Consider the following 16,542-nt stretch of genomic DNA (forward strand, 5'->3'; position numbering starts at 1 on the left):
TAGACATGGAATTTTGATTTCTTTTATTTAAATGTATAATGCACACAATCCTCTTACGGCCTATGAGAATGTAGGACGATAGGTCACCTACATACTTGGAAGTGTACACAACAGAGTTATTTCTCTGTTGAAGGTTGGCCTTTTCTTGCCTTACTCTTCCTACCCCACTTTCCTTGTACAGACAAGAGGTGGTGGCTTTGGTAGGGGAAGAGAAAGAGGATGAAGAAGAAAGAGATAAGGCAATAGCTTCAGAACTAAGCACTGCTCTCAGGGGTCTTGAGCAGTATTCCTTCTAACAGCAAATCTCAGTGGTGTGGACTACAACTCCCAGCATCCTCAGCCAAAGCCCACTGCAGCTAGGGATTCTGGGAGCTGTAGTAAACAACATCTGGGATTCCCTCTTACAGGGAACACTGGTCCTGAGCAACTCTATCTATATCAGTGGTTGCCAACAACTCCCATCAGCCCCGGCTACAATTTATTGTGGCTGAGGATGATGGGAGTTATAGTTCAACAACATCTGGAAGCCCTCAGGTTGGGAACCACTGATCTATATGATTCAGAGCCCATACCATCCCAAGAGTTTAGGGTACATAACAGTGGATTAATAATAAAAACACAATTACAGTGATTAAGCTCTCATTTTGCCCTATCTCTTCCTATAATTTTGAAGCTTCCCTTCCCCTGGAGATTTGGGAAAGCACAAGTAGTGCAGCACCCTACATCCAGACTAATGTCATGCTAGTGCAATGACATGCTAGCGCAAAGACATCACACAAAGAAAGGAATGTCTGTTCCAGACTAGTCCTTGCCCCAGTAGAAGATGTTGACAAATGGCACAAGAGGTTGTACAACTGGTTGTATATTTGCTGGAGAAGGTCTGCCACTAGAAGCTGCAACCACTATGGAGTACCATAACTTTGTGCAGCTCCCAGACTTCTTAAGTGTGTGCAAATTCTCTCACTGTGCTAGTGCAACATCAGCCTGGAGGTCAGCAAGCATCCCTTAGAAATATGGGAAGACTTTCTTATTTGGGCTGGAATTTGGTAGCAGGAATTCTCATGTTTCGAGTTTAATTTGGTTTTCTAATTCAAAGTAGGTCATTTGACATGTTTTAAGTGTACTGTAACCTGTCCAGATCTCCTGGGCTAAAAACAAATACACAAAATAAACATATGGAAATTAATACAGATTACATTAGCATGACATACCCAATTTCTGCATTTGAAAAATGAATGTAATAAATGTAAATGAGTGGCATTCTATGCCAGAGGAAACCAAATACATTACAGCCAATTAGGTATTCTAATATTATTTATAGGGGGGGGGGCATATTAATCTAATAGTCACCAGATTCATCAAGGCTCTCTCTATTTCCCAAGTCACTCCATAGTGTTACAGTAGTGCAATACTGCACTAAACCTGCACTTACCAGTTTTTGCAACGGATATATACTGATGCTGCTTTGTCATAGTACTGTCCTTTTTCATAAAGCTGGGCAGCTTCTGAAAATTGCTACAATAAAAGAAGTTGTACAAATGTTAGTTTAAAAGTATAAGAATGCAAACAGTGAATGCTTACTTTATATATTATATATTACTTTATATAATGCAAATACTAGTTACCTTCATGCTCTCCAATATAGCTCCACAATCTCTTTTCAACATCCTGCTAGGATGCTTGATAGCCTGGTTAACGCCTCGCCGAATGTCACCCATGCGAATGGACATTTGAGCCACTCCAGCTAGACAGGCCTCATCATGCTCTTGGAACTGGGAATCAGGAGTATATTATAAAGATATCACAAAAATAAAAAGCATCACACAACAGAAGACACACCATCCATACACACATGGACTGTGCATATCGGTTTAACTGGATTTCCAACCTTGGAAATCCCTTCTCCCACCACCAGGAGGCATCAGATTGTGGGGCAAGTGCTCCGGGTAGCGTGTTGGTGGTGGAGGCCATTTAACTGCCCACCAGCTCTGGTGTGGGGTCAGCTGGGAGGCGCAGAGATTCTTGGAAGCTTGCGGGGGAGCAGGCAGAGAATGACTCAGGGCAGCCTGGGAAGCCCGCATGGCTGCTGGGAGGATGTGCAGACATCCAGGAATTGTAGTCCCATTCGGAGCAGGATTACAATCCCTAGACGCCCACATGACCTTCCAGCAGACATGCGGGCTTCCCAGGCTGCTCTGCGTCACTCTCTGCCCGCCCTTTCCAAGCTCCCAAGGATTGCTGGGCCGCCCAGCTGCCCCCGAGCCAGAGCTGGACAAGCAGTTACAGGCCCACCATTACCAGCATGCTACCCAGGGCACTTGCCCCACAATCTGACGCCTCCTGGTGGTGCAGGAAGGGATTTCTGAGGTTGGAAATCCAGTTTAACTGATATGTACAGTCCTAATACATACATTCTTAGTCTGAAAATTCAGTATTTTTTCCTGTTTTGATTCAATAGATATATTTGTTTAGAAAAATATTTTAAACTTTACACAAGCAGAAGTCAAGGCCTACATGTACATTATCTGTTTTCAAACTAATCTATTGAACAAAAAAGAAGGTATATCCTCACAGCAAAACTCATCTCAAATCAACTGAGGTACATCAATGTTTTTTTTTTTAAGTTATCAACATAAAGCATGGGTTTTTCTAATCAAGGGAAAAGAACAAAACTATTTTATTCTTCTTTACCAAACTGTAGTATAATATTATTATTATAACATTTATATCCCGCTCTTCCTCCAAGGAGCCCAGAGCAGTGTACTACATACTTAAGCTTCTCGTTCACAACAACCCTGTGAAGTAGGTTAGGCTGAGAGAGAAGTGACTGGCCCAGAGTCACCCAGCAAGTATCATGGCTGAATGGGGATTTGAACTCAGGTCTCCCCGGTCCTAGTCCTCAGCAATGTTCTACTAAGCATCTACTAAGCTTTAATATTAACAGCTCAAAGGATAAAACTTATTTTTAGTATTATATTACCAAAGATGTCTTCAGAACTTAACATTCCTGAGTTCACTGAACACATGGCTCCCCATGCTGACATCCATAATGGTTACACCCCTCCTCCTGGCACAGGTCAGTGCTAAACTTGATGGTGGTTTCTCCACATGATTTGGAACCCTGGTTGGATCATGTGGAGGAAGCCTCCACACGCTCAAGTGCTGCCGGCTGCCCTGTGGAGGCAAATGCTGAATGTGCAGGCACCTGTGGGAGGGGCATGGCCATCAGATGTGTCAGCATGTGGGGCATATGTCCTGTGCAGCCCTGCTCCCATTTTCATGCATTCAGTGAACTTCTAAAGAAACTTCTAAAGAGAATTCCCTGTAATTCCTTAAATCTCCCTTGGTTCTTAACAAATATTCAAATAGTGGCTGACAGACTGGCATGATATGCCACTACTAGAGCGCTTTTTGTCACACTGAGAGGGGGTGTATTTTCAATGATCCTCCCTTCTCCACCTACCTGTGCCCCGCCAAAATATGTCCCTGAGGATTCCCTAACCCTCAGGGACATATATTTGGCAGAGGGAAGGGGAGGATTAGTAAAAATAGCTCCTCCTCTCTTGTGTGTCAGTAAATACTCTTCTGCTGGTATGTCGTTAGCCTCGATGTTAGTCAGTGATTTTTAAATAGGATTGTAAACTAAGTATCAATATAATAAATTATGGGTGTGAAAGTCAACAACTAAGTTATCATCAATTAAGAAAACTACCTTATTGTTCCCTGTAATTCCTTTCTCATAATGTGCCAGTGCATTCACATAATCACCCCTAAAAGAAAAAGGTCAGATTATATCATTGTTAAATATCAGATATACAGGTAGCTATCATAACAGGAATAAAGATATTCCTAGGCACTTTTACACAGAGGGTTTTGCAAATGTCAAACACAATACATCAGCAAAATCATATCCACAAGCTACCTGGGGGACTGTGTCAATCCACATGCCCTTTGCTGCCAGAAACAGTTAGTATTTTGTTAGCTTTTTAAAATGATAAAAGGAAAGACAGAATTTACACTGTCTTTTCAGTGTAGCACATAATGAGGTTGTTCTCATGACCATTTGGGCTGGGGAGGGTGGAGGGAATGCAGGCTCCTGTTTACATTCCCCTCCAAATGACCAGTGCTTCTTCCTTGGCGCTGCAGCTTGCACGGCCACATGGCAAGCAGCACACCAATGTAGAGGCCGGGGGAAAGCATCCTGGCCTCCAGGATGACCACAATGCACTGCGTAGCAGCACACCACATTGTAGCCATTCTCAAGGTTGGGATGCTCTTTCCCCCTGCCTCTATGGTAGCACAGGCTACTGGCAGTCTGTTCTGCCACATGACTGGGTAGTGGGGTAGGAGAGGATGTGCGCACCCTCTTACCTCACTTTTAGCCTGGGTAACAAAAACCACCCAGGCTGCCCGACCGAGGAGTGCCGGTATCGGTCCTGATTTTAGTGGTTCTCATGAGCAGCTCAACATGGGTAGGGCTAATCTAGCCGAGGTAGAACAGCTTATGAGAACAACCTGAATTTATTGCAGTAACTTGGGATATATTGCTGAAAATTTCTGCAGGGAAAATGCAACATGTCAAGGTTTCTGTCTTACTGCTTTTCCAAAATAAGACTGCAATAGGTTTTACTGGACTTCAGGTTATTTAATGTGTTATCCGTTATCATAAATGTTGGAAACATACATGGCTCAGTGTTCATCTTTCACATATATCATTCCCTTGACCTAAAACAGTTTTAACCCAAAAAATATTCTTCATGTTTCTCCAAGACAATTAGTAACAAACTAGCTGACCCTGCTCAGAGCATCTGTGCGCTCTTTGGGGCCGGTGGTTACCTCTCCCCCTGCTTCTGCCCCAGTCTCTGCTTTCGGGCCCAGCCACCTCTCCTCCCCACTGCCACTTCTGCCCCCCCCAACTTTCTTTCCCCCTTCCTGGGCCTTGCCTCTGTGGCAGGCCAGGCCCGCCACCTCTGGCCTCCACGGCCAGGCCGCCACCGCGGCAACCAATCCTCCTGGGTGCGCCTCAGCCAATCAGGCGTGTCCGCCGCCCAGCCAATCAGCTGGGCTCTGGGACGCACATTCCAAGGTACCCAGGAGAATTAATATAATAGATTCTAATTGTGTAATCTTCTAATCTGTGTATACTGGGATTATCCAGTGGCTTTCAACCATCTGTGTTGCCCTTTTAGCAACTACTTCACTATGCATTTGGTAGTGTGACAAAGCATTGATCCTATTAACTTTCCCACAGTTAAAAAATTGGTATTGAGAATTCTAAACTCTTTTTGTGATTTGCAGCACTTTTTAATGATACATAGAAAGCTATGTTGCCCTTAACTGTGCCAGTTACATAGAATATTTGCTCTTGGAGCAATGCAGTAACTGGCTTTTGTTCAGTGCCTCCTTGGAGATCATTATTGAAAAGGCAGGAATAAATCTGCCCTTGAAGACCATTCAGAAACTGCAGCTTGTGCAAAATGTGGCGGCTAGGATTGTATCCGGAGCTGCCCATTGGGATTATATTAAACCGACTCTGAAAGAGCTGCACTGGCTACCAATTTGTTTCTGGGTCCAATTCAAGGTGCTGGTTTTGACCTTTAAAGCCCTCAATGGTTTGGACCCTAGTTATCTGAAGGACCGCCTGCTCCCAAGGGTTTCTGCCCACTTGACTAGATCATCAGAGGGGGCTCTGCTCTGCATGCCAACAGGCTTGGTTGTAGAGTTTACAGGACTGGGCCTTCTCAGTCATTGCTCTCAGGCTTGGGAATGCTCTCCTGGCTGAAATCCGCTCCTCAGTCTCCTCGACAGTTTTTAGGGAAAAAGTAAAGACGTGGCTCTTCCTCCAGGCTTTTGAATGGGAGTATTGTTTTTTACTGCTGCTGCTATGTATTATTATTATTTTATGAGTTATTAAATTTTTATATAGAGATAATTTTTATATTTATATTATCTGTACTTTTGTATTATGTTTTTTTTTAATTTTTGAGATCATTTGTACCTTAGTATTTTAATTATGCATTGTTTTAATTATATTGTAAACCACTTTGACATTATTTAAATGAAAAGCAGTATACAAATTGAATGACTGAATGACTAAATGAATACATACATACATACATAGGTGGCTGTAGTAAAATACCTTCACACTAACTGTAATGTCTTCATTAACATACCTTTCCCCACTGGACTTTCAGGTTAAGCATATATAATAATTGAAATAGGTGAAAGCTATAGCTTTGATATATATCGTACAGTCTCAGTATGTTTTCCTAGCACCCATTTTCTTTAACCAATATTATTTTATGATTAGTGGGCATCTGCATTATTTAGTTAATATATTTCTATACTGCCTGAATCAAAAGTTTCAAGGTGGTTCACAATCAGATAAAATAAAGTATTAAAAAAAACCTTAACACACATAAAATTTAATATTTTGAACTGATTTGGATACTTTATAAAAGGTCCGTATATTTCCACTATTTATCAGTTTAGGCCTGTTCTTTTAGTACTAGTTATTTTATTTGAAAGATAAAAGGAACAAAGTCATTTCCATTCTTAGGGGCTGGTTGGCTGGATTATCTAAAAGGTTGCTATGAATTTTTCTTTGCAAGCAGAACGAACAATTTACTAGGCCACCAAACAATCCACACAAAAAACCAATGCAGCCCACCACCAGCCAAAGAAGGACTAGAGGAATGGATCTGCCGAAGTACTCACCCTGAGGGAACTGTTATTTGCCTTGGGCTAGTGACCGACTGACTGTTTTTATTGTTAATATCTAGGCTCACTGTATTTGAAATACATGCCTGTAGCTGAAAATATAATCTAAGCATTACAGTATATGTAGCATCTTTCTCAAGGAAAAGAATCATGGACAGCTGAGTTAGTTCTCTGGGAGAAGTTTGCGTGTACTGGAATGCTCTAGATCTGGATTGTGATCCATTGTAACACAGCAGTTGTTGAGGATGTTACTTCAACTTTTTATTTTTAATATGAGCTGAATGCTATTGAACTTACGTGAATTCCAGCTGCACAGCATATTCTTTTGATATGAAGGAGATCTGATCCAGTGCCAAACGTTTAGCTAGCTGTAGTGCACTATCCCAGTGCTGTAAATCTCTTCTCATCTATCACCAAAAGCAGTATTGATGTTAATTGAAAAGGGTACTGTATTACAAACACCAAACAGCACATTAAGAAAGAAACTAGCATCTGATGAAATATAAGGTGGTTTAACTTGTTACCTCAAGTGCAGCATCAGGACAAGATGATGCCAGATATAAATCCTGAGCCAAATTAAAATCATTAGTAAACATGGCAAGATGTCCTGCTAAAAGGTTATGATCTTCTATGCCCTGTGAAAGAAGGCACAGAAATGTGTCACACTCACCTTCTTATTTGCAAGAGAAACATACTCACAAACGGATCACTAGGGATGTGCCTGAACCACGGTCCGAAGTGTGGTTTGAGCACTTCTGGGAAAATGGGAAAAGGGAACTTTAAGGAAAAGGAGAGCAGGTGCTTACCTGTTCTCTGCCGCACCTTCCAGCTTCCTGCTGGGGTGGCGCACAACCCCAAAAGCCCTGAACACTGTCAGCATGTACATGGCATCCGCGCATCTGCGAGTGCCATTTGCATGGTTAGCAACACCATGCTAATCACGCAAATGGCACCCATAAGAACAGCCCTGTGAGATCAGGCCCAAGGCCCATCTAGTCCAGCATCCTATTTCACACAATGGCCCACCAGATGCCTCTGGGGAGCCCAGAGGCGAGAGGTGATGACATGCCCTGCTATTGCTCCCCTGCAACTGGTATTGAGAGGCATCATGCCTACGAGACTGGAGGTGGTCCACAGCCACCAGGCTAGTGGCCTCCTGTCCTCCATGAATTTGTCTAACCCCATTTTAAAGCCATACAAGCTGGCGGCCAACAACACATCCCATGGCAAGTCATTCCACAGATTAATTATATGTAAGATGTATGAAAAAGTACTCCCTCTTGACAGTCCTAAAATTTCCCAACCTTCAGTTTCATGGGATGACTCCTGGTTCTAGTGTTGTGAGAAAGGAAGAAAAAATTCTCTCTTATATACCTCAATCATGTCTCCCCTTAGTCTCCTCTTTTCCACAGTAAAGAGCCCCAGATGCTGTAGCCTTGCCTCATAAGGAAGGTGCTCCAGGCTCCTGATCATAAGGGTTGCCCTCTTCTGCACCTTTTCCAGTTCTACAATATCCTTAAGATATAATGACCAAAACTGTATGCAGTACTCCAGATGTGGCTGCACCATAGATTTGTACAAGGGCATGATAATATTAGCATTTTTATTTTCAATCCCCTTCCTAATGATTTCTAGCATGGATGGAATTGGCCTTTTTAACAGCTGCCTCACACTGAGTTGACACTTTCAATGAGTTGTCCACCACAACCCCAAGATCCTTCTCCTGGTCAGTCACCGACAGCTCAGACCCCATCAGTGTATATGTGAAGTTGTGGTTTTTTGCCCCAATATGCATCAGTTTACACTTGCTTATATTGAACTACATTTGCCATTTTGTCACCCACTCACCCAGTTTGGAGAGATTCTTTTGGAGCTCCTTACAATCTCCTTTGGATTTCATTACCCTAAAGAGTTTAGTGCCATCTGCAAATTTGGCTACTTTGCTGTTTATCCCAACTTCTTGATCATTTATGTACAATTTAAAGAGTATTGGTCCCTATACAGATTCCTGGGGTACCCCACTTCTTACTTCCCTCCATTGTGAAAACTGTCCATTTATTCCTACTCTCCGTTTCCTGTCCTTCAACCAGTTATCAATTCATACATGAACCTGTCTTCTTATCCCATGACTGCTAGGTTTATTCAAGAGCCTTTGGTGGGGAACCTTGTCAAAAGCTTTTTAAAGTTCAAGTACACAGTGTCAAGTGGATCACCTATATCCACATTCCTGCTGACACTCTCAAAGACCTCCAAAAGGTTAGTGAGACAAGACTTGCCCTTGTAGAAGCCATGTTGGTTCTCCTTCAGCAAAGCCTGTTCTATAGGTTTAACCATTTTGTCCTTAAGTATGCATTCCATCAATTTACCCAGCACAGAAATTAAGGTAACTGGCTTGTAGTTTTCTGGATCCCTCTATGATCCTTTTTGAAAATCGGAATTACATTAGCTACTGGTACAAAGCTAATAGTTACATTAGCTACAGGTACAGAGCTTGATTGTAGGAACAAGTTATATATTTTTGCAAGGAGATCAACAGTTTCACATTTGAGTTCCTTCAGAACTCTTGGGTGGATGCCATCTGGTCTTGACGATTTGTTAATTTTTAGTTTTTCAAGACAATTTAGAACATCCTCTCTCGTCACCTAAAATTGGCCCAGTTCTTCAGCCTCCAAGCCTGAAAAGCTCAGTTCTGGAGTGGGTACATGGTCAGTATCCTCTACCATGAAAACAGATGCAAATAATTCATTCAGCTTCTCTGCAATCCCCTCATCCTCCTTAGTAATCCCTTTCAGACCCTCAACATCTAAGGGTCCAACTGCCTCCCTGGCAGGTTTTCTGCTTCTCATATATATTTAAAGAAGTTTTTGTTATTTCCCTTGGCACTTCTTGTTATATGTTCCTCAAACTCTCTTTTTGCATCCCTTATTATCTGCTTGCATTTCTTTCGCCAGAGTTCATTTCCTTTCTATTCTTTTCATTTGGGCAGGACTTTCTAAAGGAAGTCTTCTTGCTTGCATGCGCAGATGCCATGTGCGTGCTGATGGCACATGGGGATTTTTGGGATACATGCCACCCCAGCAGGAAGCTGGAAGGGATGGCAGAGACCAGGTAAGAACCTGCTCTTATCCTTAAAGTTCCCTTTCTCATTTCCCTAGAAGTACTTGAACCACACTTCAAACTGCAGTTTGGGCACATCCCTATGGGTCACAGCACTGCGTGGAGGTCAGAAAAGGACAAAAGGAAGGGAAGCTCTCTCTCCCCCTGGCTTATGCACGATAGTCAGTAAGGGCAGGAGGGGCAGCACACACACCCCCGCCAAAAACAAACAAGCAAGCTAGCTAATAAAGGATCAGACTTGCCAGCAGCCAGGGAAACCTTCAGAGCAGGGAACTTCTTCTAGCCCCTCCACCCCTGCCTGTAAAAACAGGTTGCTTACCTGTAACAGATGATCTGGTAGTGATCCACTGGCAGTCACAAAAGTGGGTTCTGTGCCTGCACAGATAATCTTCGGGATATTCTTTAGCTCCTCAATGCACCGCTCCCCACCAAGTGTGTGTTATTTCCGGAGGCTGGGCGCCATTTCCCTCAGTTTCTGTAGGCCAGCAATGCCGTAACATCCCAGTCTTGTAATAACTTATACTTTCCAATGCTTGCTTCTCGAAGTGGGGATGGTTGGGAGGGTTTTGTGACTGTTAGTGAATCACTACCAGATCATCTGTTACAGGTAAGCAACCTGTTTATCTGGATAGTGATCCAGTAACAGCCACAAAAGTGGGTGACTCATGAGCTTCTCCCAATTGGAGGTGGGAGAAGCAAGCTACTGTAGCACCCGTTTTAGTACCAGCTGTCCAAAGGAAGCTGCTGCTGCTGAATGCAAGTCCAGTGCACAGTGTTTCACAAACGTTTGGTTTGCGGCCCAAGCTGCAGCCATGCAAACCGCTGCCCTGATGGCGGCAAACCTTTTGTCTTGCCTTTATAACATACAAAAAGTATTTTTGTCCTTCTAAGCATGGATGTTCATTTTAAGTAGAACAACAGAGCGTGCCAGACATCCAGACCGTGCATCTCACGTTCCAGTTAGATCCCTGAAGAAAGTTGGGAGTACCACATCCTGATTTATGTGAAACTCAAACAATATTTTTGGCCGGAAATCTGGGTCAAAACGCATGACTACTTTATCCTGGTAAAACGTGGCATAAGGCTCATCAATACGTAGGGCACTGAGTTCACTGGCCTGTTTTGCTGTCGTTATCGCTATGAGGAATATTGTCTTTAGAATCACCAGCTTTATAGAAGCTGTGGCCATAGGTTCAAAGGGCTTCTCAGTCAGCATTGACAGGACCAATGATAGGCTTCATTTATCAACAGGCTATTGCACAGATAGGTACAAGTTGTTTATGCCTTTTAGAATTTTTTTACAGGCTGGGTGAGAGAATATCGTCTTTCCATTCCAACCTGAATGATGCGATGATGTTGCAGCCAGAGGAACCTTGACGGATGCATTAGCTAGTCTAGCTTCCTTCAGGCACCTCATGAACAGAAGCACCTCATGAATAATGGCATTATGAGGGCGAAAATCTTTTGATTCTGCAAAGCCCCAAAACCTCCTCCATTTTGCTGAATAAGTCCGTCTGATAGAGGTTTTCTTGTCGTTCAGGAGGATCTTGTTCAGTAACCTATCCTCCATGTTGTTTTAGCATGCTTAAATCTGGATGGAGCAGTTTCCCTTGCTCTTGACTTAAAAGAATGGGTTGCAATGCCAGGCGCCTATGATTTTGTCTAGACAGTCTGAGTAGCATGGTTGTCGTGGCCACCACGGCGTTACTACAATGTATCTCATTCTTTCCTGTAGTATCTTTGCCACTGTTTAGCAGTGGATAAGGTGGGTACAAGTAAAACAAACTTTCCATCCATTGATATTGGAGAGCATCGCCCTTGGTGCACTATCCTATCCCTGCCCATGAGAAGTAACTTGCACATTTTTTGTTCTCTTGTGTTGCGAACAGGTCCACCACTGGGGTGCCCCATATTATGAATATTGTCTCTAGGGAGCAATATTCCCATTCGTATTGTTGCAACAGGCGAGGACAACTCCCATTCGTGTTGTTGCAACAGGATCCATGATCTGCTTAGCACATCTGCCAGAGTGTTGTCCTCGCCTTTGATGAGTATTGCTACCATGTAGATCTCGCGGGTGATACACCAGTTCCATAATTGTTGACTCAGGTGGTACAGGGACCAAGATACTGTCCCGCCCTGCTTGTTTTATGTAAGCCATCACAGTTATATTGTCTATTTGGATTTGAATCACTTTCCCGTTCAGCTGGTTCTAGAAAGACCTTAAGGCCAGACAGACTGCCAGCAGTTCCAAGAAACTGATATGACGTTTTTGTTGTGTCACAGTCCAAAAACCTTGGATCTTGAGCCCTGACATGTGTGCCCCCCCAGCCTAGGAGAATGCAGACAGATACTATAGCTGTAATTTTTGCTTGCGCAGTCTGGCATATTGTACCATCGACATGCATGAAGCCACGAGGCCTTAAAGCACTTGGACAGTCTGTGCCTGTTGAAGTGGATTGGCTTGGAACGCATGTATCATCTGAACCAGGTGCTCGTATCACTTTTCTGGTAAGAATGCCAGTCCATGTTCAGCACAGCCCCTATGTATCGCACTCATTTTGCTGGAATTAAGTGGGATTTCTCCCAAATGATTTGAATTCCCAAGTCCTCCAGAAGACTTGTAACATAGTCAATCTGGGAAATTAACCGTTCTCTTGATCTTACTGTCATAAGCCAGTCATCAAATATGGGAATAGGCTAAGGCCTTGAGTCAGAAGGTATGCGACCACCACTGCCATACACTTTGTAAACACTCTCGGTGCCATAGAGAGTCTAAAAGGTAGGGCATTGTATTGATAATTTTCTGTCCTACTGTGAATCGAATGAACTTCCTGTGATTCTCCTGCACGCTGATGTGGAAATAGGCGTCCTTCAGATCCAACGTTGCAATCCACTTCTCCCCATGTAGCAGGGGAAAGACTGCCTGCAACGTTATCATACGGAACTTTCTCACACTGACATACATGCTGAGCCACCTTAGGTCCATTATGGGTCGGATCCCTCTGTCTCATTTGGGGACCTGAAAATAACGGGAGTAAAGTCCCCCATGCCTGTATGCCCGCTGTACTGGAGATATTGCTCCTTTCTCCAACAATGTGAAGACTTCTTCTGTCAGAGCTTCCGTGGCGGGAGTGAATTTCACTCCCGTTACATGTTACAGCCCCGTTACTGACCAAGTCTATCACATATCTGGTTTGACAAATCCTCAAGACCCACTGGTCTGATGTTATGTGGTGCTACCCATGAGCATGACTCGCCAGCTTGATGGTATTGTTGGCTTTGGCCAGAAAGATGTTGGGTCTGGCCTTGACTGATGGCATTGTCAGTAGTAAAGGAGACATCATTGTTTGTACAGATGGGCTGGCACACCAATCAAAGGTGTTGCTTTGCTGCCTGTGGCGTTTTATTATGTACTGCCTGTGTGCCTTTAGGCCTATTATTGAATGGTTTCTTGTTGTAGTGCTGGAAGGGACAGCAATAGTCCTTCCTGTCAGATTGGCGATAGTTGCCCTGGCGACAGCTATAGAGTACCTGTGTGCCATGGCAGTAAAAGTCTCAGCAGTTTACGTTGGCTTTTCCCATGTCTCCAGTGTGGAGTCCATTTCGTCACGGAATAGCCCTTTGCCATCAAAAGGTGTTTTGTTTTGTTTTTTAAATTATTTTAAAGAACAAATATTACAATTAAAGATACTCCTAAGGGTGAAATGTCTCCATATAAAGTTTTAAAGGGAAAAAGAAAGAAGAAGAAAAAAAGAGAAGAAAATTTTGAGAAAAAAACAGATAAACAATGCATATATATGTAATCACCTTCTAAAGCACATACAATTCATTAAATTTTGAGCCATCAAAAGGTAAAGCTTCAACCCTGTCTTGCATGTCCTGTTGAAGGTTGGCGGAGCGTAGCCATGCATATTTGTGTAGCGCTATCACAGATGTGAGTGTGTATGATTCCAATTCTGCCAGATGTTTGGCATTACTTAGTTGTTGTCTTGCTGTGGTTTTCTTGGTAAATGTCTCCTCGGATTTCTTTAGGAATTCAGCCGAAGACAGCGTAGCATATTTTTCAAAAAGGTTGTCCCACAATGTATGCTTGTATTTGGACAAAAAGGCCATATAATCGGCTATTTTAATTGACAAACATGCTGTAGCATATGTTTGGCGGTGACCCAAAACTTTTAATTTGTGGCCCTCCTTATTGGCTGGTGTAGTATGCCTTTTGCCACTCTTTGAAGAAGAGGCAGAGTCAATAACCAATAGAGTTTGGTACTGGGTGCTTCAACAGATATTCATTTTCTTCTTCTTGTACCCTATAGTGTGCTTCTAGGTGTTTCTAGGTAGGCGTCGATATCACTAGTACCTCCCATGCCAATTTCGCAGCCTATTACAGGAAGAATGGAAAGGTACACAAGTTGGATTGTCATAGTCTTTTTCATAAAATCATAAACTGGGTCATCCAAAACTGTGGTTTCAAATTGAGTCCCAACACCACAGCCATTTCCGTCACCTGTTGGTGGTAGGAGCGCATCTCCTCATTAGGTGATATGGAAGGAGTGGCAAGTACATTTTGGTAAGGTTTGGAATTCTTACCAGTAGACTCAGATTTGGAAGAGGCAGATTCATATTCATTCTCTGAAGAGACTGGATCCGTGGACCTACCTCCAGTTGTAGGGCCGGACACTCTAGAAGAAGCACGAGCCATACCGGAAGTCTTTGTTTTATCAGGATGGTGTTGTTTGTCCACATGTGTGAAGGTGGCAGATGAGGTTCCAGACTCTGAAAATTGAATGGCTTTCTCTGAGGTAAGTGAAGCATGTGTCTGAGTAACCACGGATTTTGGCTGACTGAACGTTTGAGTACACATGGATTTAGTAGAAACCAAAGTCGTAATCGGTGTTGGAATGCAAGCTTGAACAAATGCATACTGATGTACAAATTGTGGAACTGTGCCTTGTTGTGGAGTCAGGTTGTGTTTTATGACTGCACAGCCATATCCTGTATAACAACCAGAGGTGGAGAAACCGGTGCTGTCATTTGTACTAACTGTGGGGTCTCCTGGCGTCTTGTCTCCATGCTCTATATGCCAGATACTCCTCCAGGTAGACGGGTGAAGGGTCTGAGGAAGTAGCACCCCATCCACACCCAGGTAGGAGACCTTGCACAGGTGTTGTAAAACCTGGACACACTACAGTGAAGGATGGTGTCTTAGGTACTGGTTGAGTAGTTTCCACCACTTCATCATCCTCCCCATATAGTCTGTGGCTTAAAAAGCCTTTGAACATGCCTGCTGAAGGAGTACTATCCGTAGACGCCAGAACAGCCAAAATGTTTGTGTTGACTATGGGTCCAATGAAACCTTGGCATCGACTTCAAAATCGACATCGAAAACCAACAGGGAATGGGCTTACTGAATTGGGTGACTTCGCATCTGACAGAGGGCACCTTGGCATCGGTGACTGGCGAGGTGTAGGAGCTAGAGATAAAGATGAAGCAAATCGCAAATCGAGTGTCATCTTGCTCAATTTGCGATTATGTTGCTTCAGCTATTTATCCTTGTGTTTTTTAGGGGGTGGAGCATCTGAAGCTGCTTACTCCGCTCTGCACTTCTCCCTCTCTTGGTGAGAAGTCTTCTTCTCACAATGACACAAAACACTTCGACGCAAACAACGTCGCGAGAAGAAGAAGAAACTTCTTCTCACAACAACGCAAAATGCTTCGATGCAAACGCTTCGAAGTCGACTCAGGCTTCTTGAACGCTGAGGTCAACACCGATGTCAATGTTCCCGGTGCCAGGGATTTAGACTGCATCTGTAAGGCAGTACCTGGATTCGACTTTGATACCTAACTGGATGCCGTAGGAGTTTGGGGTGACAATCTCCTCAGGGCTAGTGCATCCTCCAACAGAGCTACTTTTAAATGCGCTGCATGATTCTTTAAAGTCTGCTTAGAGAACGACGAGCAGACTGAATAGTGTGCTGCGTTATGCCCCTCTCCCAAACAGAATAAACAGAGATCGTGCCTGTTTGTGGATGGGAGTTTCCCACTGCAATCTGTGCACCTGTTAAAGGTGATCTTCCCTCTGGGAGAGGTCCCACTCATTAGTAAGTCAATAATAACACCCCAATTCATCCGCAAAGCCAAGAATGTCCAGTAAACTGTCCAAGATCATTATGCCGAAAAAATCCACCAACGCAAACACAGTCAGGCCAACAGCACACTAAAGAGGAATCCTTAAACCTTTCTGTGTCAATAATCAAAAAATTTCCAATCAAATACTTTACAAGTTGTAAGTCCAGTCCAGAGTCAATCTATAATGAGGGAACTATCCAAAAGCAAACTTTCTGAGGAGCTGATAACACTGAAGAAGTGATTGCATTGGCGGTCAGAAACTGAGGGAAATGGCACCCAACCACCGAAAATAACGGGCACAGATCATACGCACTCAGTGGGGAGGGGTGCACTGAGAAGCTAAATAATCTATTCCAAAGATGATCTGTGCAGGAACAGAACCCACTTTTGTGGCTGTCACTGGATCACTATCCAGATCTTCTTCTTTTAGTCTTACTGGCTGGAACAGCTGCTACTCAAGCTGATCCAGCCAATCCAATTCCTAGGGGGCTCCTCCTGGCAATGCCCCCAGGAAGAACTAAAATAATCGGTTAAAATGCATTTCCTGGTTGCTTCAGGGAGTATATTTTTAATACT

General features: G+C 43.4%; 1 protein-coding gene across 4 annotated transcripts in view; it reads right to left on the bottom strand.

Moving 5' to 3' along the window:
* WDR19 (WD repeat domain 19) overlaps positions 1–16,542 on the bottom strand; it is a 105,823-nt gene that overhangs the window by 47,489 nt on the left and 41,792 nt on the right. For all 4 annotated transcript variants that reach the window (XM_053254052.1, XM_053254054.1, XM_053254053.1 and 1 more), the window contains 5 exons: positions 7,245–7,355; positions 7,018–7,127; positions 3,713–3,770; positions 1,626–1,772; positions 1,433–1,515 (listed from right to left, as the gene is read on the bottom strand). In XM_053254052.1, coding sequence (XP_053110027.1) covers positions 1,433–1,515; positions 1,626–1,772; positions 3,713–3,770; positions 7,018–7,127; positions 7,245–7,355 — 509 coding nt within the window. The remainder of the gene's footprint in view (positions 1–1,432; positions 1,516–1,625; positions 1,773–3,712; positions 3,771–7,017; positions 7,128–7,244; positions 7,356–16,542) is intronic.

Source organism: Hemicordylus capensis, chromosome 5 (assembly GCF_027244095.1).
Source record: "Hemicordylus capensis ecotype Gifberg chromosome 5, rHemCap1.1.pri, whole genome shotgun sequence".
In the NCBI taxonomy this organism is placed as follows: Eukaryota; Metazoa; Chordata; class Lepidosauria; order Squamata; family Cordylidae; genus Hemicordylus; species Hemicordylus capensis.